Source organism: Nylanderia fulva, unplaced genomic scaffold (assembly GCF_048542155.1).
Source record: "Nylanderia fulva isolate GAGA-0341 unplaced genomic scaffold, ASM4854215v1 Scaffold37, whole genome shotgun sequence".
Taxonomy (NCBI): Eukaryota; Metazoa; Arthropoda; class Insecta; order Hymenoptera; family Formicidae; genus Nylanderia; species Nylanderia fulva.
In genome coordinates this window covers 1,148,684-1,172,384 of record NW_028190444.1, presented here as the reverse complement: position 1 = coordinate 1,172,384, position 23,701 = coordinate 1,148,684, and the positions used below count along the sequence as shown (strand labels likewise).

The following is a 23,701-nucleotide window of genomic DNA, read 5'->3' as shown; positions in this document are numbered from 1 at the left end:
TTAAATTCTGTCTGGCGATTCTGCCGCAATCTACACACTGACTATATAGGATATCTTTATTCAACATTTCGACCCTAAATTCTCCTTTTCCAGCTTAGTTCTAATATATAAAAAATTATTTGTTAGACGCATATTTGCGCTTAGAGACATGTCCATTTGTGAAGATACTTTAAATTAAAAACTATTAAACGTTAAATGACCAATTGAAGTGAAAATTCATCATTAACGATGTTCACAAAATCAAAGATTAACATAAACAGCAGTTTATGTTAACAAATTTTTTTTTTTTTAAATAAGATAAGTTTACATATTTTGATCTCATCTTTATCTAGCTAATTTGAAAATCATCTAAGCACAACACTGATTGTGAAAGATGCACATATACGATTAGAGGGGAAATCGAGTGAGGGCAAACGTCATGTCGCGTTGACAGAGAGAGAGAGAGAGACCAGAAAGACCGACACCGCGGTTATTATCCGGACATGTATATACATGTAATGTATGTCTGTAGGTTAATGCAATTCGCTCAGATCTCATTGCAAGAATAGCAGTACGGCAGGCAATCGACTGAATAGTTTCATCTTCAGAGAGCGAGATGCATTCATATATTCAACAATTGTCTGGGAGAATTGGACGTTTCCCATTCTTTGAATTATTTTTGAAGTTTAAACCCGAAGTCCAACGCGGTATATTTTGATCCGAAGTAAACACAAAGAACGTCTCACCTAACATAATGTAACAATGTTCGCAGTTATTCATCTTTTTTGTTCGTGTATTTTCTGGCAGAACCACATTTTTGGACTCTGCAGGTAGTTCGAATCGGTCGTTCAACTTTCAGGGCTGTCGAAAAGAGAGGACATTTTTCCCTAGTGAAATTATGGGGTACCAATAATTTTTGAATTATAAATAATTGAAAATAAAGGCTTTCTTGGAAACTAAGCCTTGTGGAAATAAAATATTAACAGAACTATATTCTTCGGTTAATTTTAGATAGAGTTTGCTTTAACAGAATTTTAATACAAGGCTTATATAGTTATAAAGATACATAATAACAAAAATTGGGAACATGCTGAAAATGATAGATTCTCTCAACATTTTCACTAATTGTAAGGAAAAATTGTCTCCATATGATACCAGGAATCTGCCATTAAAAACTTTCCCGCCAATTCTGGGACACCCTGTAGTATATATTATACATTCGAGGAATATTCGAGATTCTAAAGGATATTAAATATTTATTCTAATATATACACACAGAGAGAATTTTCTCTTGGAATTTTTACCCTGAAAATCATGATAATCGTGAGAGTTTTATAAGAGTTTCTCTGTGATTAATATGTACCACAATAAGATATGAAATATGTTCGATTAATTTTATTAGATATGAGATATGTTCGATTAATTTTACTGTGTACATATTAATATTTTTTATTGTAAATATTTAATCGGAGAAACTCTTACAAAAATGCTTCGAATATCCTGATTCTTAAATACAGTCTAAGAGGAATTTTCTTTGTGTACATATGTATATATAGGGTGTCTAGAAATTAATAGTAAACTTGTTAATGGCAGATTTCTGGGATTCCTGAAGTTTTGAGGTAATTTTTTTACTCGAGCGAAAATGGAGGAAACATGGTTTTTTGCGTCTTCCCAATTTTTTCTATCGTGTATCTTCGTTATTAAGTCTTAAATTAAAATTATATTAAAGTAAACTATGAAATTAATAAAAAAATGTGATTTTGTTAATATTTTATTTCCACAAAACTTAATTTGCGAAAATCCTCTTATATTCAATCGCTTATAACTCGACAATTATTGATGTCTCGACATTTCCGTTGAAGAAAAACTGTCCTCTGATTCTTAGAGAAAGAAAATAACTTCAAGGGTCAGGTTATCTTTTTGGTAAATTTTGCTCGACTAGTAGCACATATTTCTTCTTTCTGAGAAATTGGAAAAATCGGACAGATTTACTACTAGTTCTATATAGACAGGTTTGAATATACCTAGGAATATATATATATATATATATATATATATATATATATATTAATATATATATGTATATATATATATATATATATATATATATATATATATAATCTAGAACTCTTCTAAAAAATAATAAATTCCTATTCTAATTATATGTAAACGAATTTCAACACATCCAGAAATATTCCAGCATATAATCCATTCTTTTACATAATACATAATTACTTACATAAGATTTACTACTAGTTCTATATAGAAATATTTTAATATATCTAGGAATATATATATATATATATATATATTAAAATATAATCTAGAACTCTTCTAAAAAATAATAAACTCCTATATTCTAATTATATGTAAAAGAATTTCAACACATCCAGAAATATTCCACCATATAATCCATTCTTTTACATAATACTTTAGTGGTATCGAAACAAAAATTATACGAGAAGCATCTATCTCGCGATTGGTCGTTGATAAAAAAAAAAAAAAAAAAAAAAAAAAAAACAGTGAGACGGACGAGACAATGGTGGAATATTTTTATAGCGATTCGTGTTGCGCTACGCGGTGCTGTACGGCGCGTCGGCAGCTACATCAACATGACCGGTTTCCATTGGGCGTTTTAACATCTGCCGCTTCGAATCTTTTGGCAGTGTGCACACATGTACGTATATCCATGCATGCGTGCGTTTGTGCATCTGTACGTGCGTGCGTGTCCCGCCACGCAACGTCGCACGCCGTTTTCCCACACACACACATGTACACGGATATATAGTATGTGTGCCACTACTGTACAACTGCTCTTGGCAGTAGATCCCAATTCCGCCCCTGGAACCGGGGACAACGATCGCTATCGATTTTGCCGTTTCGCAGAAAAGCCGAGAGAAGGCGACAAGAACGCCCTGTGTACCCAGGGGTGAAGCGATGAATCATCATCCCGATATCCCGAGTCCGGGCTGTCCCTCTCTTTCCCAAGTCGGAGAGACCAAGAGCGAGTTCTCTCTGTCGACGACGCCGATCGGCCATCGACTCGGGGTTGAGAGAGAGAGCTTTTCCTGACTGACGTCTACGTTGTTCGTCAGCTATTGGCTTATGCCAAAGAGTTATGAAGGAATTCTTGAGGTAGCCGCGCCATTCGGAAGCAGCCTAGCAATTTTAATTAAAGCGGAAGGCGCGCCCGAAGAAAGCTGGAGCCTTGGAGCTGGAATGGAGGCCACTCTCCGTCTTCCGATTAATCGTCGAAAATTTCTCATTTCGCACGGCCGCTCGATTTTATCCACTTACCCCGGGGAGATTAATTATTGTTCCGACGACCGATAGTATGTACGGGGAAAGAATATATATATATATATATTGGAATATTTCTGAGATATATATAGGAGGTAGCTGAACTTCCGCATTTGCCTTCTAATAATAAATTCTCTGACCAATTTGGGGATGATTTTTCCTCGGAAAATATGGAAACATCGATCATTTTTAAGTTGTAAGTAAATGAAAGGGAAAGCCTTTGCGCAAACTAAATTTTGTGGGGATGGAATATTAATATAACTTTAATTAATATTTCAGGTAGTTTACTTTAATAAAATTTCAATTCGAGGCTTAAACTATGTCTTCACTGGAGCAACAACGAGCAACATTTTTAAGGGACTTGGAACATGAATAAAAATTGGGAACTTTCGAAAGATGATGATCTTCCTTTTTTCTGACACAGTTTAGCTAAATTTAGCTGACAAAGTTTAGTTATCCCCGATATAATAAAATAGATATAATAAAATTCTAAAATATATATACTATATAAATATATAATATTTACTAAAATTTATGGCGCTGTCTCATCTCTCTTTTCTTATAGACGATAATCAGGGGATATCTTTTATATCTTCATAAATATTTTTCCAAGACCTTTCTTTTTATCTGCCACACCTAGGAGTACAAAAATTACGAGATAAATGATCGATGATGAAATATCAATAAAGAAACTTTTTTCTCGTACAGGATGTCAAGGAAATCTGGAAAACCGGACATTGTCGAGGAATTTTATATTTTATAAATCTGGAATTGTCAATGAAAAGTCAGGAAATTTGACTATTTATCTAGATTTTTTCACATTATTCTACATTTGTCTCAATAATTTGAAATTTTTCATTAATGAATATCAGATCTTGGAAAATCTGAAAAAAGGAATTTTTTTCATCGAGTCTGCTGGACCACCCTGTCGTATCGTTGTGTAAATTCGACGCTTTCTTTTCAATTCGAGTGTTTTAAACCGAGGAAAAATTGTAGACACGCGCGGACACACGCTCTCGCTTCGTCGCTGCTCTTCGTCAGTCAATTTGGCACACTTTTTTTCGCCTCGTCCGTCTGCGAGAAACGGGAAGGGATCATCAGTATATATATGTACGTGCGTGCTACGCAACGATATAAATTGAATAGGTAGAGACGGACATGGCCGCTGCACTCGCTCGCTCGTTCGCTCGTTCGCTCACTCACTCGTGGATAGAAAAATCCTGGGAACGAGACCCCTGTACAAGAGGCTGCTCCGGAGAGCGAGTCAATGAAAATAAAAAGGATGTCAGATTGTCGCGGCGTCGGAAGTTACGGATTAAGTTAGGAAGTAGACAGTTAATGTCGCTTCGGAGAGAGAGATACGAAGATAGATAAAGAGAAAAACAGAGATACCTATATAGATGTATATGTTTGTGTGCGTGTGTCGCATCACTTTGTTTATTTTATTTTTATAAAAGCCGCGAAAGAATCAGTATTTGACTCGTAAAGAGAGGGAGAAGCAATCAAGTTTATTAAAGTTGGTTCTTAAAAATCTTTGTGTAAAAAAAAAACAATTCGAAGACGATGGAGATTCGACGTCAACTTTATAAAAGAGTCGAATGTTTCGAGATTTATCAAGAAGCGCTGTAACAAATCAACTTTGTCCCCATTATAGCAATAAAATAGATCGGGTTATCTCGAACGGTCTGGCTTTATAGGTCGACCTTGGCAACTAACGTATAACTATCCTACTTACACCTTCGTAGTCGCGCACACACTAGGAGAGGAGGGTTCTAACCGGGTCGGTTGATTTGCGTTTGAACGCGAGAGGACACCCTGCTTTTTCGTCTTTTATCCCATCCCCAAGAAGGAGCCTTGCCAAGGTCTTTAACCGGTTTTGGATGAGTCCGATTGTTGGACTAGCTAGAAAACACGTTGAACGATCGAGAAACTTTTTTTCTACCCTACAAATCTTCAGTCTTCCACCTGGAAAACAAAAGGGTGACATAGTTGTAAATTTCTCTCGACAAACTTTAGAAAAATCTTCTCCGCTGGAAATTCCAATAAGAGAGAAAGAGAGAGAGAGAGCGTTGCGTTTCCCAAGTCTTTCCTCCCGATTAAACGAACCATCCAGGCGATCTCACCCTTACTGAAGGAGGGAAAGTACCAAGATAGGGCCGACACCCTCGAGTCCAGAGGATGGTAATGCGAAGGAACTGACCTAAGCTATCCCCGCTGGCCCCGTGTGGCAAAGGTGGCGGGCTGCCGTTAAGTAAAATACGACGTGGGGGCGTCCTTGACGTCGGAGACGCCTCTTCCTCCTTCATCCCTCTCTGGCCTGCCGCCCTATGGTTCTTGTATTAAGATATCAAATGGCCAAATCCGAGGGTTTCCCCTACCCCATTCTCGAGACGTCATGTGCCACGACACGGAACTACCCTTTTCTGGTGGTAATGTATCGCTTGCCCGCCTGCTCTCGCAGTCTTTGGAGGAGCAATGGGGGTGGCTTTCGGGGATCATGAATGAAATCCCTCCTAGTGGCTTTTACCCTGGGGTGTCCGACCCTCCGTACCTATTCCCCTATTCTACTCCTGGCCAGGAGGAGTAACAACACCCTTATGTTCAAAACAATAACATGACCACGTGCGATGGCCACGTGGTGACGATATCCCTCTCAAGATGTTGGCACCAAAGAGACGATTCAAGGTTCCTCGCAAATGTCAAGAATTCAGTCGTCGAGAGCAAGTCTGACACGAATAAGTTGGTTTCTCGAGGCAACTAGTTTGGTGTTTCTTCGGAACGGATGTATACTTACCGACACCGCTTTCCGCAGAAGAAATCAGTAGTACATATGGTAATTTGATAAAAATAGCTCCATGTGAAATTTTTAATAAAGTGTATGTTATATTGTGATAGAAAACACGCGCGTCAAAGTCAAGCGTCGTTCCATTGAACGTTTTGACGAGTAGAGAAATTACATGGGGCATCGCGATAATAGCTGTCCTCGTTATAAATAGCACCTGATGCAGAAGAAGTATTAAGTATTCCCCTCTTGCTTTAAAAGAGGCACGTTACTTTCATTACTTACACCTGCCAACCGAGTCGCACGCAGTTCCGCCCTTTCCACGCACAGACAGTCCTTGCGCGGTGAAAATTGTACGCAGCCGTCGCCATCGCGTCAAATTTTACCTACTTTCTCCCGAGGAACAACACGTCGATATAATTCTGAAAAAAAAATAGTTTCCGCGAGCGACTATATATTTTTAGCGACTTCTTCCTGTCGCTACATCTTAATTTTTTTTTTTCGGAGCAATTAAAAATCCTTTCTCGCGATATTTTTTTTTTTTTTCGGGAACTGATTACCCAGTTCGACGCCTAATTTACATTGATCTGGACTCGACTCGAAAAAAATGAAATAAAATAAAATGAAACGCGACGGAAGGACGACGTCGGTTTGCATGCGGAGCCGCCCTTGTGTGCCGCAGGGTTGCATGGAAGCCAGCTGCGAGTCGGCGAAGCGCGACGAACTGAGGCCGCGTGTACTCGGAAACGTTGTAAAAATAATTATTAAAGCCGTTACCACGCCGTACTACTACTACTACTACTACTACTACTACTACTACTACTTGTTTGTCCGTCTGACACGTGTACCGACAACGCCACGATCCAAGGTTGGTGTATCCGCGGAAATTGCAACCGATAACTCCCATCGATACCCTAGAACCTTGTTTATGAGTTCTCAGTCTCTTCGAGTTTAAACGTTTAATCATTTTTTACTCTTTCATCCATATATGGATATCCGGATACCAATTGCGCGTTTTTTTTTTTTTTTTTTGTTTTTTTTTTTGGGACACATTGCATTATGCTAATTTTGTTATAGCAGCTGCTTGGCTGAATACTCTTCCCCGTTATATTTTAGAAGATATTGTCTGAATATAAAGGCATTTTGTATTTTTTTGGCGGGAAAAGTTTTCACACATTTTTGACATTTCAAATTGCTTTATTTGGTACCCGTTCATTGAAGGAAGGGTTAATGATGGGTTGTTGAAATGAGCGAAAAGCAATAAATTTTCTTGCGATTGATATAATCTTCCCTTCGTCTGGCATCTATCTATATCTCGATTTTTGACAAATTAGTGAAAGGAGAGATCATTCTTTTCACGCGGAATTAATCCGTTTAATTTTAATTTTAGGGTACCTATAATAATATTTGGAGAATTTTTCTCCATGGCGCTAATTACGGGCGGTTTTTGCTGTACAATGAGCGTCATTATTCGCGGAAACTTTAATGCACCATCGTTTTTTTTTTCCTTTTTTGCACCGCACGCTCGGCAACCTGTCCTTCCTTCCGACGCGTATCTACCATTTTTAACCGCCACTTCTAATGGATGCAACGGCTTTTTCGTTCGCCGTCGCCGGCCATCTGTCGTACAATGAAAATGGTTTGATGAAATTAAAGTCAGCTGATTGAGAAACCAGCGCAGTCTAATATTCGAGCCGGATCTTCCAGCTGCGTGTATTAAACAACCGATACGATTTTTTCATCTGAATTATTCATCATCGCAAAGTCAAGCTTTTTTTAATGTTGATAAGACATGAGAAACTTATTGCAAATTTTCCGTGAATCACGAGCGCGATTTTTTGCGAATATGTCAGAATCCGTAATGCATCGGTTACTGTTTGACAATTTTATATATTATTTAGAATGCCCAAATGTCGACGAGACGAAGGGTAGAATATTTTTATTGTGGAAATCTGGAATTTTCGTCAATTTTTTTCCAATAGCTATACAAAATAAAATATCGAAGCTAGGTACAGCGCTTTAGAATTATTGATATTTATTCTCAAATATTTTCCAATATCATTTCTAATATTCATCAACAATGACGTTTGACAAGAAAGGACAGATTTAATATTGATGCCAATTTGACATTTCTATTAATGCATTTTTCACTTTTTCATCAATATATAAGTACCGACAATTTTTTCCCCGAATACAGAGGCTCTTTAATTAATTTTCAATTTTTCGAAAAAAAGTTTCAACAATTTTGAACATTGAAAGTAGCTTCGGGCATCCAGATATTCGTTGATTGACAGAAGAATGAAGTACGAGGGAACTAATCCTTATCAGACTCTGAATAAATAATCTTCGATGATTGCGATGAAAATCGACTTATGCGAGTGCGTGATACTTTGAGAGGGATCAGGTAATGTCATCTTCGTCCCTATAAAAGGAGATATGTATACTGTAGATCTGTATACCGTCTAGCTCAGCAATTAGAAGCACGCGTTCGAGTGGCAGCTGCCCGAGTGCGATTTGACGATAAGGTAATTAAAATATTTCGTAAACACGTTTCCTCGTACACTGGCAGATGCACAATGTCTGATAAGCAAAACGTATACGCGAAAGAAACTATCGTTCCTTTCCGAACGAAACGCGCCATCAATATTTCCGCCTACACAAAAGGAAAATATTAATTAGATAATAATTTAATTTTTAATATTATTTTATATCTTATTTTTAATATTATTTTACATGCTATTTAAATAATATATATTATATATTATAATAATATATATATATATATATATATATATATATATATTCTTATATATTAAATATTATAATAATATATATTTTAATATATGTTATAATATATACATTATAATGAAATATTATTTTACATCCTTATTTTACATCTGAAATTTCATTACAATAGAATGCCTAAAATTTAGATGTTAAAAAAACGAATATTTGTAAGTTTAATAGGAAAATTCCCCGCTAAATTCTAGCTTAAAAAATATTAGTTTACCACAGCTAAAATGTAGACATCGTAATTAAATTTCAAGCATAATATATATAGGGACATCTAATATATTTTTTCCTCGTGTGTATCGAAACGTTTGGGGAAAATAACTTTTCGAAGTCTTCCTTTCCGTTATTACGTTAAATTATCGTAAATTAGGATTCTTCCTCGTAATTCCGAAGATGCTAGCAGATGCATATGTGTGCGTTTGTACGTGTCGGGACGGGAGTTTAATGTTTCCTCCGGAGGCAAATGTTCGGTGTCGTCGAAACTTAAATAAATATAAGCGCCGGCTGCCACCAGGCTGCTTTCTCGCTGTCGTTGGAACGTAACTTGTAGCTTCTTTAAAGGGCTGTTTACACTGGCGAGCCAGGCCGGCGACTGAATGCATTCGTGAAATGCATTTCGTTGACACCGAGATTTGTGGAATGGAAAGAAAAAAAATCTCGAGACTCAAAGTTTATCCCGTCCCGTTACGACTCAATCTACCTCACAGATACACATCAGGGTGTCTAGCGGTCCAGCTATTCTACATTTGTCTCGATAATTTGAATTTTTTATTATATTTATTTATCATATAAATATACCTATATGCAAATTATATAATATATTTGGAAAAAAATCATACTAAAAGTCAGGGAATTTTTTTCGTTAATAAATCTTTTATTATTTTTCCGACCAAACTGACTATTAATTTGATTCCAAGTTGCACAACATTTCGACCATCGGTTCTGGTCCTTATCAAGCGCTCTAATATAAATACAAAATGATGTTCATATAATGTTACAAATTATTCAATTAATATTAATTACCTATGATTCCTATACACAAGATAAGATTTCTTCATTGAGTCTGCCGGACACCCTGCACGCACACATGACAGATGAGGGACGGGCAGCAATGAGGAAAGATGCGAACCAATTGATCGAAGGAGGAAGAGATTTCTTGGCTTCGGCGATTAATTACGCTCCCATTCCCGCCCTCTCAACGATGCATCGTCGATATTGACATTTGCCTTGCCTCTAACCGCTTCTCTCTCTCTCCCCGTGAGGAGAAAGGGAAAAAAGGACCGTGAGGGAACGGATACCCATCAGATTCTTTCTCTCACGGAGAACGAAGGGGGTGGAAATCCCTCGTGAGGGCCCCTGCTTCTCGAGCGTGTGCTTATCGCGGTTGCGGCCGGCGCGTTTTTCCCTCACGTGAGGAAAGAGAGAGAGAGAGAGAAAGAGGCGCAGGTAGGTTGGTAGGTAAGGCAGTCAGGTCGGCCAGGAATGCGCGTACAAGGGAATTAGACCATAATCGCCCACGCGTGTGTGTCGTGCGCGAAGGGGACGTTTTCCGCCCTGCCTTTGGATCCCCGATGTGCACTCGACGTTGCCCTCACCCTCGCCCTCGCGAGCACCAATCTTGACCTCACCTCACCGCACGGCAGATTACACTGCTGGGCCTTTGAGCCGCAGCGGGAAAGAGAGTCGGATATTAATAAACGGTTTTCAGCGCTTGCCGTAAAATGCTCATTAGGCGATAATTCAGGCTGCATTGTTGCGCGAAAAATTACGTTTGTGAAGGAAGAACCTAACTTGAACAACAGCGCCGAGCCTACGCGATAATCAATCATCCATTCGTGAACAAAAGTATTAATTACCTTTGCTATTTTAGATGTCCTTATATATATATATATATATATATTACTTGATATGCAAATTTAATGCGGAATTGCCTACTAAGTTACAGCTTTAAAATTTTACCTGCGATAATTAATATTTTTGAGCTATATACAGTTTAGTAGGGAATTTCCTGTTAAATTGTAGTTGAAAATATTAATTGCAGCTGAAGCTAAAATTCAGACGTGATAATTAAATTTTAGGTATAATATAGGAACGTCTAAAATTCAACTAAGGTAGATAATATTTTTTAGCTATAGTTTATAGTAAGGAATTTCCTGTTAAATTGTAGTTAAAAATATTAGTTGCAGCTGAAGCTAAAATTCAGACGTGATTAATTAAATTTTAGATATAATATATGTATAAGGACATTTAAAATTAAACTGAGAGAGCTAATATTTTTTTTTCTGATCTCACAATCCAGTATTTCAGAGAATAGTCTACAATATAATATATACCCGAGATTATTCTTGAATTTAATTTGAATTTAATTGGCTCCGCGTTCTTTGGAACCACGAGTACGTCCATCTTGACAGAAATGGGGATAGTTTCCCGCGGCTTGCGCGTTAATTGGAAATGTGCCAGACACCGATAAGTCACGCATAACTTATTGAAAGTTCTATATAAATGTCGACAAGAGTAATTTTGCAGTCTATTATCCAGCGCTTTCTTTTATGTATTCCATTAACAATTTTTCCTTAATTCCATTTCGATTTTTATCTTATTTTAAAATATCGCCATACAGAAGTTTAATTTGAAATCTATTTGCGTCTGTGACATTGTTGAAATTTTTAATCTTGCAAATCAAATATTCCTTAAAGAAATTCTTAAAGACGAAGTTGCGTTATAGCCTTTCAGATCTGCGTTTGAAGAGCTATCGCTTGATTGATCAATTATGCAATTAATTTACACTTGATTCGATTTTCTTTATGATCGACAATTTTTTTCAACGTCGGTAAAGACGATAAGTTCCTTACTTCCGGTTACCGCGCGTTTCCGTCAATATTAAGAGTCGGTAATCGGAATCTTTTTGAAAGATAATGCAGTTCTCTGCATCTGTCTGTGACGTAACGTACAAGATATTTTTATTATTAAAAGACAGTTTTCACGAAATTGCCACGATAGGAATCGCAATACAAAAATTTGATTCTATTTTAGTCAACTTTTTTCTTTTTAGAAAATCACAATTAGGAAAATATTGACGGATAAAACAGTGTTACCGACGACAGTATCGTGTGCAAATTAGTAATACGCGCGCAAAATGTTAATAAAAAATATACCAAAGTTCTTTCTGTCTCTATCTTAAAAGAAAAAGTATATACTTAATATAATATAATATAATATAATATCAACCTCAAAATAATAGTAATATTTATTGCATCATTATTAAGCATCAAAACATGGCTTTTTTAATAAGAAAGAAAGATACATATAACATATCTAGATATATATATATATATATATGTATATACAAATGCAATCAAAATTCCTAATAAAAAAATTATAATTGCACTAATTATAATAATAAGATATCGTGATAACAAAATAAATAATAATTAAGCATAGAAGCATCAGCGATTTAGGCGCGACTTTTAAAATTCGAATCTATACTTTTATTGTATAAATTCGAATAGTTTAGGGAGCGTTATTTTATATCGTCCAGAATTTAATCTAACGCGTCTCGGCTCTGTGGAAGTTATACTTTTATTACCGGTTCTATTGAACTTAACGAGATCAATTGAGACGATACGGTTGCCTTGATTTTACGATAGCCAAACGCTGCGATGTGGTGATATAAGCGTCCGATCCCCGCCAACTTTAAATTTTCATGTCTCCACCCACGTTTGACACATCGGTATCTCTCTTCTTTCAGCACCTGTACCACCTGCAAACCGGCGAAGGGGCTTTTCGGGAGCGAGGAAGGGGACGAGGCAAGGGTGCCACGAGGGTGAGTAATGTGTCTCTCGGCTTTTAACTGTTGATATTTATTTTGTATAGCATTATATTATTTTTATTTTATTTTATTTTATTTTATTTTATTTTATTTTATATTATTTCATGGCGTCATGAGCGCCCGCAGGGATGGGGGCAAGAGGGAGCATTCACCCCCTCTTTGAAATCGGAAAAAAAATTAAGCATTTAATCTCCTTTTGAATAAACACTGAAACTTATTTGCATATTTAATATGAAAAAAAAAAAATAAAAATATATATAACAAATTAAAATTAATTTGCCTCCCTACTTGAAATCAGTAAATAAATTAAGCATTTAATCTCCTTTTGAATAAACCCTGAAATTTATTTGCATATTTAATATGGAAAAAAAAATGAAAATATATATAACGAAAAAATTAAAAGGAACAAAAAATTGTAATCGTGTCTCTCCCTGGAAAAAATTCTGCGGACGTCAGTGGCGTATTTGTCTGAAATTTTGTCGAGAGAAAGCGTCGTTCCTCCGACAAGAAAATATAAAAAGGCACTCCGATATTAAAGAATCATCAATTAACTATAAAGATTATTAGAGGTGGAATTTCGGCGTTGTTATCTAATTCGCGTTATTTAATTACCGAAGACGCGCTCCGCGCCGCGCCGGCTCTATTCCGCTGACGTAGGCCAGCTATCTCTTGGTACCGACAGTACGGAGTTTCAGAACTGATATTAAGCAAGGTGGTATTGATCGACGCACGTTGCGCCTGTCCGCGTTGCACACCGCCATGTTTAAAATCCGTTTGCCTTAAGCCGCGTACGAACTTGGGGGCACGCATACGGGGAAACGTCGCTCCCGTACACGAAGAAACTTTCCCCGTATACGTGATATTTAATTTTCATTCGCGGAGATGAGATATATAGAGCCGCCGAGAGAGCTCCTCCGCTCTTCTGGGGCTCCGCTTTTACGAGGAGGAACGTTATATATTATCAGGCTAAATTCGAAATGAGAATAAACAGTCAAAATCGGGGGCCGCTCCACGGAAATTCAAACAAAACACATGGATTATTATTCGTCGGGATATCTCATCAACTATACTCCTATATTTCTCGGTCTCTCTCTTTCCGCCGATTCCCCCGGTAGTAAAGAAAATATTATATATTTCGCTTCGAAAGATCTTGGATAAATAATTTTCTCATTGTCTGTTGTTGTTTCTTTCTGTCGGTTTCTATTATTCGAGCGCGAACTTCTAACAGCGCGAGGAAATCGGCCCAACGACCCATGGGCCTTCCCTTATCTAATCTGAACATGCCAGATAAGATATTAACATCGCATTCCTGTATTTAACTGCTCTGGTAAACGAAGATAGGGACACGTGTATATTTGCTGACCCAAAATAAATTTGCGCCTCTTTTTTCTTTTAACGCGTTCTTTTTTCTCGATTTTTTTTATTTTGAATGAAATAGTATACATGGAAAGATAGTACGCGGTGCGTACTAGTATCTAAAAGGATAAGTATAATGAAGTTAATCAATAAGTATAAAGTAGGTATAATAATTATTATAGTATATTACATAACTGTATTTATAAAATATATATATATATATATATATATATAATATGTAATATTATATACTATTATATTTAACATAGTATTATAGTACTACAATACTATATTAAGTATAATATGCATAGTACTGCAGTATTATTTTAAGTACACTATATAAAATATACTACAGTATATTATACTTAATATAGTAATATACAGTACTAGTAATATAGTACTAGTAATATAACTAGTATATTATACTATATTATTATACATATAGTATTATAGTACTATATGTGTAATGGTAATATTCATAGTACTATAGTACTATATTAAATATAATATACTACAGTATATTATACTTAATATAGTAATATACAGTACTAGTAATATAATACTGGTATATTATACTATATTAATCATTATACATATAGTATTATAATACTATATGGTAGTATTCATAGAATGGTAATATTTATAGTACTATAGTACTATATTAAATATAATATACTACAGTATATTATACTTAATATAGTAATATACAGTACTAGTAATATAATACTGGTATATTATACTATATTATTATACATATAGTATTATATATGTATAATGATAATATCCATAGTACTATAGTACTATATTAAATATAATATACTACAGTATATTATATTTACTTAATATAGTACTAGTATAGTATTATATAGTACTATTAACATAATACTAGTATATTATACTATATTATTCTATGGTACTATAATACTATATTAAGTATAACAATATAGTAATACATGCTTAAACTAAAATACTTGTAGTAGAATATTGAAGTAAGAAAAGAGGTATATACAATATAGTAGTAGTAGACTTTGCAAAATGAGAAAGGATTTGGCGTGTAAGGATCAACGGGACGCGAAGGGCTTAAGGACAGATCCGTAAGACGGTTCTTCGAGAGGGCTCGTTTATTAACGTCCCTGCAACTTGTTGCTGAGCGCGTTGCCATCGGCCCTTCTGACCTCTTTCATGGCATCTCTAACCAGCCTCTCCAACGACGCCTTCGGGGAGACAAGTCCAAAAGAAAGAAAGAGAGAGAGAGAGAGAAACGAATCCTTAACGAGCAACTGATTGAAACATCCGTTTCCCCTTATCCTCACGCTCGAAGACGATTCTACTCTTTTTTCCTCCCTCGACGGGAAGACAACCCCTGCAAACTCGAGCGCATCAAGTCCGAACGATTCATCGATCGAACGAAGAAATTTCGACTATAATAATATGCAAAATTGACGCCGCAGAGTAATGTTCTATAATTAAACGCAGGTATCGTTGACGATAAAATGTTCAACTCGCGCTTATGTTAGGACTCGCTGGGAGAGCGCGCAATCTCTCTCTCTCTCTCTCTCTCTCTCTTTCTTTTTCGTCTCCCCCCGATACATAAACATTTCTCTGACGGCGGCAGGTATTCTCTTACCCCTCCAGAGCAGCCCCGTTCTCTACCCCCTCCGTCGCGTCAGCCACCTCCAGTTACAATGACGCGTTGGTGAACCATCCCCTCTTCTTCTTCGTCGTCGTCGTCGTCGTCGTCGTCGTCGTCGTCGACGGCGGCGGTGGCGACGACACCAACACCAACATCGGTCCTATTGCTCGTCTATCTATGGAGAGCCATAACGATTCCGCGACGGAAGTTTTGTTTTTTCTTTCTCTTTTTTTTTTCCTTCTTTTTTTCCCGCCTTCCTTCCTCTTTCGCGATGGTCGCCGGGGCTTAAGCCGATACTTGAAACGTGTTTTCCTCGAGTACGATGCTCCGATATTTTTTTCCTCGCACAACAGTACGAGATAAAATTGTATATTACTGCTGTGTTTAATCTAGGTGTGCGTAAATATAGGTATTTGCATATTTGAAATTGTTATTTGGATTATCGGTGCGATAAATCGATAATTTTGACGCTTCGCGAAAACTCTGCCCTCTGGGGGGGAAGATTCGCATCTCGATGCGGAGAAGAAAAAAATTAGGTGACGTAATGAAATTTTGAACCGGTATCATCTCGCCGTAGGCAAAGCAAGTCGATAACCGAATCAGAGGCCCCTTCCCCTTGTCGTTTAATTCGATGGCGCGCCGTCTCTCACTTCGGAAGAGAAGGAGAGGCCGGTCGGAAACACCAGACGGGAAAGAAAACGAGTAAAACAGAGTTGGAGAAAAAGAACACAGAAAGGAAGAGGGAGTGGAGGACGACGAAACGGAGGGAGATCGTGTAAATCGACACGAGCATGTACGAGCCTTCTGGAAGACACATATATCTACGAGCCGAAAAATCTCTCGCGTGGGACGTTAAAGAGGTTGCCGCGAACCAAAACCCCCAGTCAACCCTTCAATCCTTACTAACCCCCTTTTCTTTCGCAGAAATTCATCTGTCAGTGAACGACGATGACGGCTGTGAAAAATCTGAAAGAAATCTCCACGCCTCGACGGAAGCGAATCGCAATCTTGGGAAGTCGAAATCCCCTTTCTGGAGCCACCCAATCGAAAACCCGACTTCCGGTGCAACCCCAGGATCGTGTCGGGGAACCGCGTCGCGTCGCGCCGCGAAGAGACGCTCCACGCAGGAATCCGCGATATCGCGCCGCGATAACGCGGCGAAGAGGACGAAGAGAGAGGGGAGGAAAAGAGGGGGTGGGATAAGGGGAGGCGAGTCGTGGGAGAGAAACAACGAGCACGCGACCGCGCACACAACCACACGCGCGATTGCGCGCTTCAGCGTCCCGTCTCTCTCTTACCCTCTCGTTCGTAATATAGAGGGAGAAGAGGAGGCGCGAGAGGAGAAGGCGCGGAGGAAGAGAGGCAAGAAAGAGAGAGAAGAGGAGGGAGTGGAGGAGGAGGGAGCACCGGAGGAAAAGGGAGAGGCGTCTCATGGGAGTTATTCGGCGGATCGCTCCGCGACCAGAGTGATCTCTCGCGAGTGTCGTCGAGCGATCGATTCCCGATCGGGGGTTGTTGTTGTGTGCGCGAAAGTTGCGTGTTGTTCGAAAAGAGCGCAGAGAATATTGTGCGTAGCTCGAGCGCAGTTCGGCGCCAACACTCGCCCGCGAAAGGTAGCAGCCGCCTCTCTCTCTCTCTCGTCCTTTTCGAGGTAGATCCGGTGGTAGATCGCGATAGAAGAGAAATCGCGGGAGAGAACTCTTCGCGAATTGTATATGCGTATGTAAGTTGATAACCAGTCGTCGGGTGTCTTCTAAGTGATACTCCGATCGGAAGTTGGAGCTATCTTCCGGAAGTGGACCCCGAACCAACTTCGGGAAACGTGTTCTCTCCTGCGAGGGAACTTTGGAAGAGCGAGACGCGAGATCAAGTGTGAGTCTTTTCTTCATCGATTTTGCGTATATATATATATATATATATATATATATATGTGTGCAAAAATCTCTTGTCATTTTTTTAAATCTCGGTCCTCTTGGATCGAAAATTTCGAGGTGATGACGACACGTGTCTCGATTACACATTCCTCGACCGGCCGGTAAAATCTCCGACGACGACTCTAGACTCTGCTTAGGAATCTTGAGACGTGGAAATTTTGATTTAAAAAAATTCAGGAAAAGAACTGAGGAATTCGTGCTTTGTCAATCGCTTAGCTATCTTTTCGGGAAATTCTCGTCGACTTGTACGATTGTGTTATTGGATTACGATCAACGCAATACGACTCGGTGTAGCTGGAGGAAGAAAAAAAAGTCGGATGATTCATAAAAAAAAAACTCAGGCATTCGTGTATATGCGATGTCTCGATCATACTTTGATAGCGTGCATACCTATAAATTAATTATAGCTACAGGCAGAAAGAGTGCCTCCCTATTATTTAAATCCAACTATAATTATACAACAATTATATAACAAAATTATATAATTAATAATTATTATAATTAAATAATAAAAGTAATTGGCTCGTCCTCGTTTTGAGAATATTTCGTATTAGAACCTCCTTCAATTTTGCACAGAATAAAATCTCTTGGTCGCTTAATAATTCAAACGCAAATTAACGAAAAGAATAAAATAAAATAATAGATTTGTATTCTTCGCCAGAGAGAATTTAAAAAATAATAAGGAAATTAATGATTATATAATTTATATCTCTATATCTTAATGTGGCTTATTATAAAGGCAATAATCTCAAATATATATGTACGTATATACATAAAATGTTGGTTTAAATTGATTTGCAGCCAAGCCACGTAATGAGACGAGTCGAGTTTTATCAAGAGCGATAAAATGAATTTTTGCGCAATGTCCGTTGTAAATGAAAACTTAATATATCGTAACGAATCGTCGCGTAATTGAATAAAGCAGCACGATGCGTTTGGATTATATAAGTCAACGCTCGACTGGCATTACATCTCGACAAAACAAGGAGGCCCTTGGCGCGTCAAGGACCCGAGCTCTCTCGTCGAGCGCGAAACCGACTTCGCAAACCGCGCCGGGTTACGCAAGCGGAGGCATTCGTCTATCGTGATCGCGGAATTTAGGTCAAACGACGTGTCCTCCGTTACTATCGGTGGTCCGCGAAACGTCAGAAATTCCCCGCTCGTTTATTAACTTTTTACCGTTTTATCAGCGAGCGCGCGCGCGCGCGCGCAAACTAACTCTAAGCAACGATCAAGGTAATCTATAATGAAGAAAATAAACGCGTTGACCTGCGAGTAATGCGATCGATCGTGTGTTCGAAGCGAACGCCGAGAGGAGAACGACGTATATCCACCGTGATTTAAAATGACTTATTTATAGGAAAATTTAATTAAGAGTCGGGATGAAAGGAGAATTTGTCAAAGAAATTTTTCAAATTCACTTTCAAGATAACATTCTTGTCCCGATGGCTTTTTTTAACCTTTCTATCAATGCGGAATTTTTTTTATCAATGTATGGATACCCGGGTACTAACTGCGGCAATTTTTTTTTTATACACGGAGAGAATTTTCCCTCTTAGAATTCATCCTGAAAATCATGATAATAATGTGTACATAGTAAAATTAATTGCACGTATTTTATATCTTACGTGGTAGATGTTAATATTTTTATTGCGGTAAATATTTAATCAGAGAGAAACTCTTATAAAATTCTTGCAATGATTCTATCATAATTTTCAGGGTAAATTCTAAGAAAAAATTCTCGAAATCGAACATTCTTTCTTATTAGATTTTACCATTATTATTTGCAACATTTTTATATCAAAATATCTTTTATATATCAATATATACTAATTATTATATAGGATATGTTTCTTAAACAAATATAAAAAAATTTTAAGAAGTGATTCTTTGGGTCATTTTATGAAAATTTATACTTCTGATGATTTTTCGAAAACCGCTTTATAAGAAAATAATGAATATCTTGTAAAAGTTATCAATGTAGTATTCAAGAAACTTCTTTGATGTTATCAGCGATGTCAGCATAAAAATATTGTATTAATATAAATAAAAATATAAGAAGTTTTTATCGTTCTGCATCTTGAAAACGAAGCGATTTTCGAAAAATCATCGGAGGTATAAATATTCATAAAATGACCCAAGGAATCATCCCTTGAATTTTTGATATATGTTTAAAAAACATGTATAAATTATAAAGTGAAAAATGCTATAGATAAAAATTGACAAATTATGTTGACACTTTGTTTACCAAACATTTCCTCCTGTTTTACATTTTAGAAGGTTTCGGAATACAAAGGGAAACCCCCTGTATTTTATTTCAAACGGAGGAACAAATTCCGACACACATTTTAACACTTGAAATTGCTTCGAGTACCACCCGTTCATTAGCAGAAGAGTTAACTGATGCATCAGCTCATAATATCATTACTCCTTTTTTTTTGCATACAGTGTTTTTGTACGAGCTCCTAGAATCGCCTTCAAAGCGCGAGCTCGTGTATCAAAGCTTATTATATACAATATATTATATGGTGTATCGATGCAGCGGTGCATTCGTGTCGATGAAGCGAGTATTGCACGCAGCCACTTATACTTTCATTTAGCTTAAGTCAACAAAATGTGAATCACCGCGAGTGGAATGGCCGACGCTGACGTTGAAATCGGGTACTGGCGGTCGGTCAATGGCCACGCGCTAGCCACGTGGTTTGACAGAGCACTCGGTGCTCAATTATTTCCCAGAGAAACTGTCGCTCCGAATGCGAGAATAATTCACAATCCGAATCTATCGACGTTTGTTGCGTCAACTCTTCCGTCGGCGCTTAATTTTTCACCTTTTCATCAATGCTTTGGATACCCAAAAAAACCAATCACATGTTTTTGACATATTGCACCTACTGTAATAATTTATTTAAAGTAGCTGGACCTCGAATATTTTTCTCAATATTTTAAGAGGTTTTCGAATGCATTTAATACATTTAAAACTGCTTTGGATGGTCAAGTATCTGTTCATTGACAGAAGAATTGATATTGATCATCATTGTAATAATAATGAAAATAGCGTAATCAGCTGATTTTGACAGTTTATATCATTCGCTAAATATTTCAATCCGAATCTATCGACGTTTATTGCGTCACCTCTTCTGTCAATATACCTAATGTTTCATCTTTTCACCAATGCTTTGGATACCCAAGATACCAACCGTATGTTTTTGACATATTGCACCTACTATAATAATTTATTAAAAGTAGCTGGACCTCGAACTTTTTTCCCAATATTTTAAGAGGTTTCCGACACATTTTTAACATTAAAAGCTGCTTTGGGTAGCCAAGTATCTGTTCATTGACAGAAAGATTAAAGCCGATTCGATCATTGTCATAATAATAATGAAAATATCATAATCAGCTGATTTTGACAGTCTGTATATTTTAGACTGTCAAAATCAGCTGATTATGACGTTCGCTATATATTTTAATATTTAATCACATCAATGAGGGTAGTGAAGAAAACTGAATAGCGAGTGTGTGCTGGTTTTTTTTTTTTTTTTTTTTTTTTTTTTATAAAATTTCGAAAAGCCGCACGCACGAATAGTCCTAGATAATTGGCTATTCGCCCGCGCACGAGAAGGTAAATCGCAACAAGATCTAAAATAAGTGGCCCGGCCTATCTGAACCGCTTCTCAGAAAGGTCAGCCGTCTTGTATTACACTTCCTGATCGATGATTGACGTTCGAAAAGAGAATCCATCATTCTTTTCCGGACGTATTCAATGAGGGATTCATCATTCGATAGATCGAGATCGATCCGACGTGCGTGCACAAAGAATAAAAAATGGTAGTCTCTTCATAGAAGCTTCCTCCGTTTTTTTCTCCCTTTCTTCTTCTTTTCGAGAAATGAATTTGGCGGATGCATAATGCTGGAAATTTTTGGGATGAAAAGACGCTCGACAACAGATGATTATAGCTGTTTCTGATGTTTGATGATTCAAGTAGAACAGGGGTATAAATTTTTCTCGAATTTTTTCTAACAATTTCTTACCGTATACGGTACTCTTTGATACACGTAAGTACGAGAATTTCTCGAAACGTTGAACAGCAAATATCTCGGTGTGTGACAAATGTTCCGTGAGGAAAGGAACTCTCCTTGCAAGCTCAGCGTGGGTCCGAGACGCGACGTCCTGTCTATTTATAAACCGATGCATAATATAACGTATGCATGTGTATATCCTCACGTATACATATAGGCAACACGTGCATCAAAGTATAAAGTGCGATTCTCGCGCTCGATGGCATCGTGCCATGAGAAATTGACTACGTCATATAATAGATGAAATTCGTTTGAGGAGGAACATTCCTTAGGGGAGGGAGAAAACAACGATCAGCGGTTTACAGCTCCATCGACGATGCTTGTTCAACTATGGAAACCATTTCAGCCGCCTCGGCCTACTTAAGCCGCGTCGTTATTTTTAGCATTAGGGTCACACCGTCGTACAGCTCTGGCTCTAATAGTACCATCTTTTCTTCCTACAATTCGAGTCGACCAACTTTCTCAACCCTTCGTATCCTTCTAATGCTTTTGTCCTTCGATCGTAAACTCGAGTCGCCTATGTCTGGGTCAAAGTATTTCTTCCGTAAAATTAACGAGACCCGAAACTTCAATAAAAATATATTATATTCCCATATGGGATCCTGTAATTTGCCCCAGGATTCAATTTAAAAATTTATATAACGAAAATAGATTTTCCCATAAAATTGACATGGGTAATAAATAAGAATTACTTTTGTCGCAGACTTATCGAAAGATTGCGCGTCAAATCGGGACTTTGTATCCCACGAAATTCGTTTAGGATCCAATATAAAAATTTTTTTAATTCCAACTTAAAAATTTATCTGAAAAAAAATTTTTTTCTACATATTTGACATAGGAAATTAATAAGGCTTACGCTTGTTGCAGAACTATCGCAAGATTGCGCGCCAAGTTGGGATTTTGTATCGCAAAATTCGTTTAGGATCCAATACAAAAATTAAAAAATTCCAATTCAGAAAACCTGAAAAAAAAATTTTTTTTTTCCTAAACTGAACATGAGAAATTAATAAGGATTACGCTTGTTGCAGAGTTATCGAAAGATTGCGCGGCAAGTCAATACGCCTGACAGTGCGCCAGCTGGTCTTGGTAGCCCGCAGGCTGGTATCGGTGGTTTGCAGCAACAGCACCAGCAACAAACGCAGCAATCTTTGCACCAGGCAGATCCCATGCAGCAGACGAAGGACAATCTCAACCCCGCGGCGAACCAACAAACGGGCGCCTTGAGGAACGGCAACCCACCACCACCCGTCGTTTCTATGGTGAATGTTTCAGCATCCTGTTCAAATTCCTTCAAATTCGCGCGAAAAACAATTTTTCTCTCCATTAGACTAGCTCTTTTATTTAAAAAAAAAATATACAGAGATAACATTCATTATTTTATATTTAAAAAAAATAGAATTCGGAAGTATAAGACCCGAGGCTATAGATATTGGAAAGGATGCGGAATTGAAGCTCTACCAGGAAGAGGTTTCCTTTTTTTTACGAGAGGTCAGTAGAACCGATTAGGACGTGTAAAGGGCGGCTTTAACATTCGCGGAGCGAGCGTTGCTCACGCGACGGTCCATGGCTGCAAAGGAATCGACTGCCGAAATAGCGGCGTAACATGGAGGGCAAGGGTAGACTACCGGCAGACAGTGAGTGCGGGGGCGGTGACCGGCCGCCAACGCGAATCAATACCCGCAGGAACAGGAACCACCGACCTGCCGAGAGAGACGAAGATAGCGGGAAAGAGACAGGGAGAGAGAGAGAGAGCGTGCAAGAGAGAGAGAAGAGAACGACGTGTCCCGGGGACGAAAGGAGAGAGAAAGAGGGTGAGAGACAGAGGTAGAGTGAGAGAAGCGATGAAAAGCGAGCGGTATCAAGAGGTGGAGCGCAGGAGTAACGATAGAGGAGAGAATCCCGACGGGGATAGGGTAGCCCCGTTCAAGCACCGGCGGGGTACAAGAGCTGAGGGATGAATCTCCCTCGTCATATTCGTAGACGGAGATCTCCTTTTAATATACGTAATAATTCGC

At 37.9% G+C, this 23,701-nt stretch overlaps 1 protein-coding gene across 1 annotated transcript in view; it reads left to right on the top strand.

Moving 5' to 3' along the window:
• Tet (tet methylcytosine dioxygenase-like) overlaps positions 1-23,701 on the top strand; it is a 60,849-nt gene that overhangs the window by 20,053 nt on the left and 17,095 nt on the right. The window contains exons 2-3 of the mRNA XM_029318969.2: positions 12,603-12,677; positions 22,715-22,945. Coding sequence (XP_029174802.1) covers positions 12,603-12,677; positions 22,715-22,945 — 306 coding nt within the window. The remainder of the gene's footprint in view (positions 1-12,602; positions 12,678-22,714; positions 22,946-23,701) is intronic.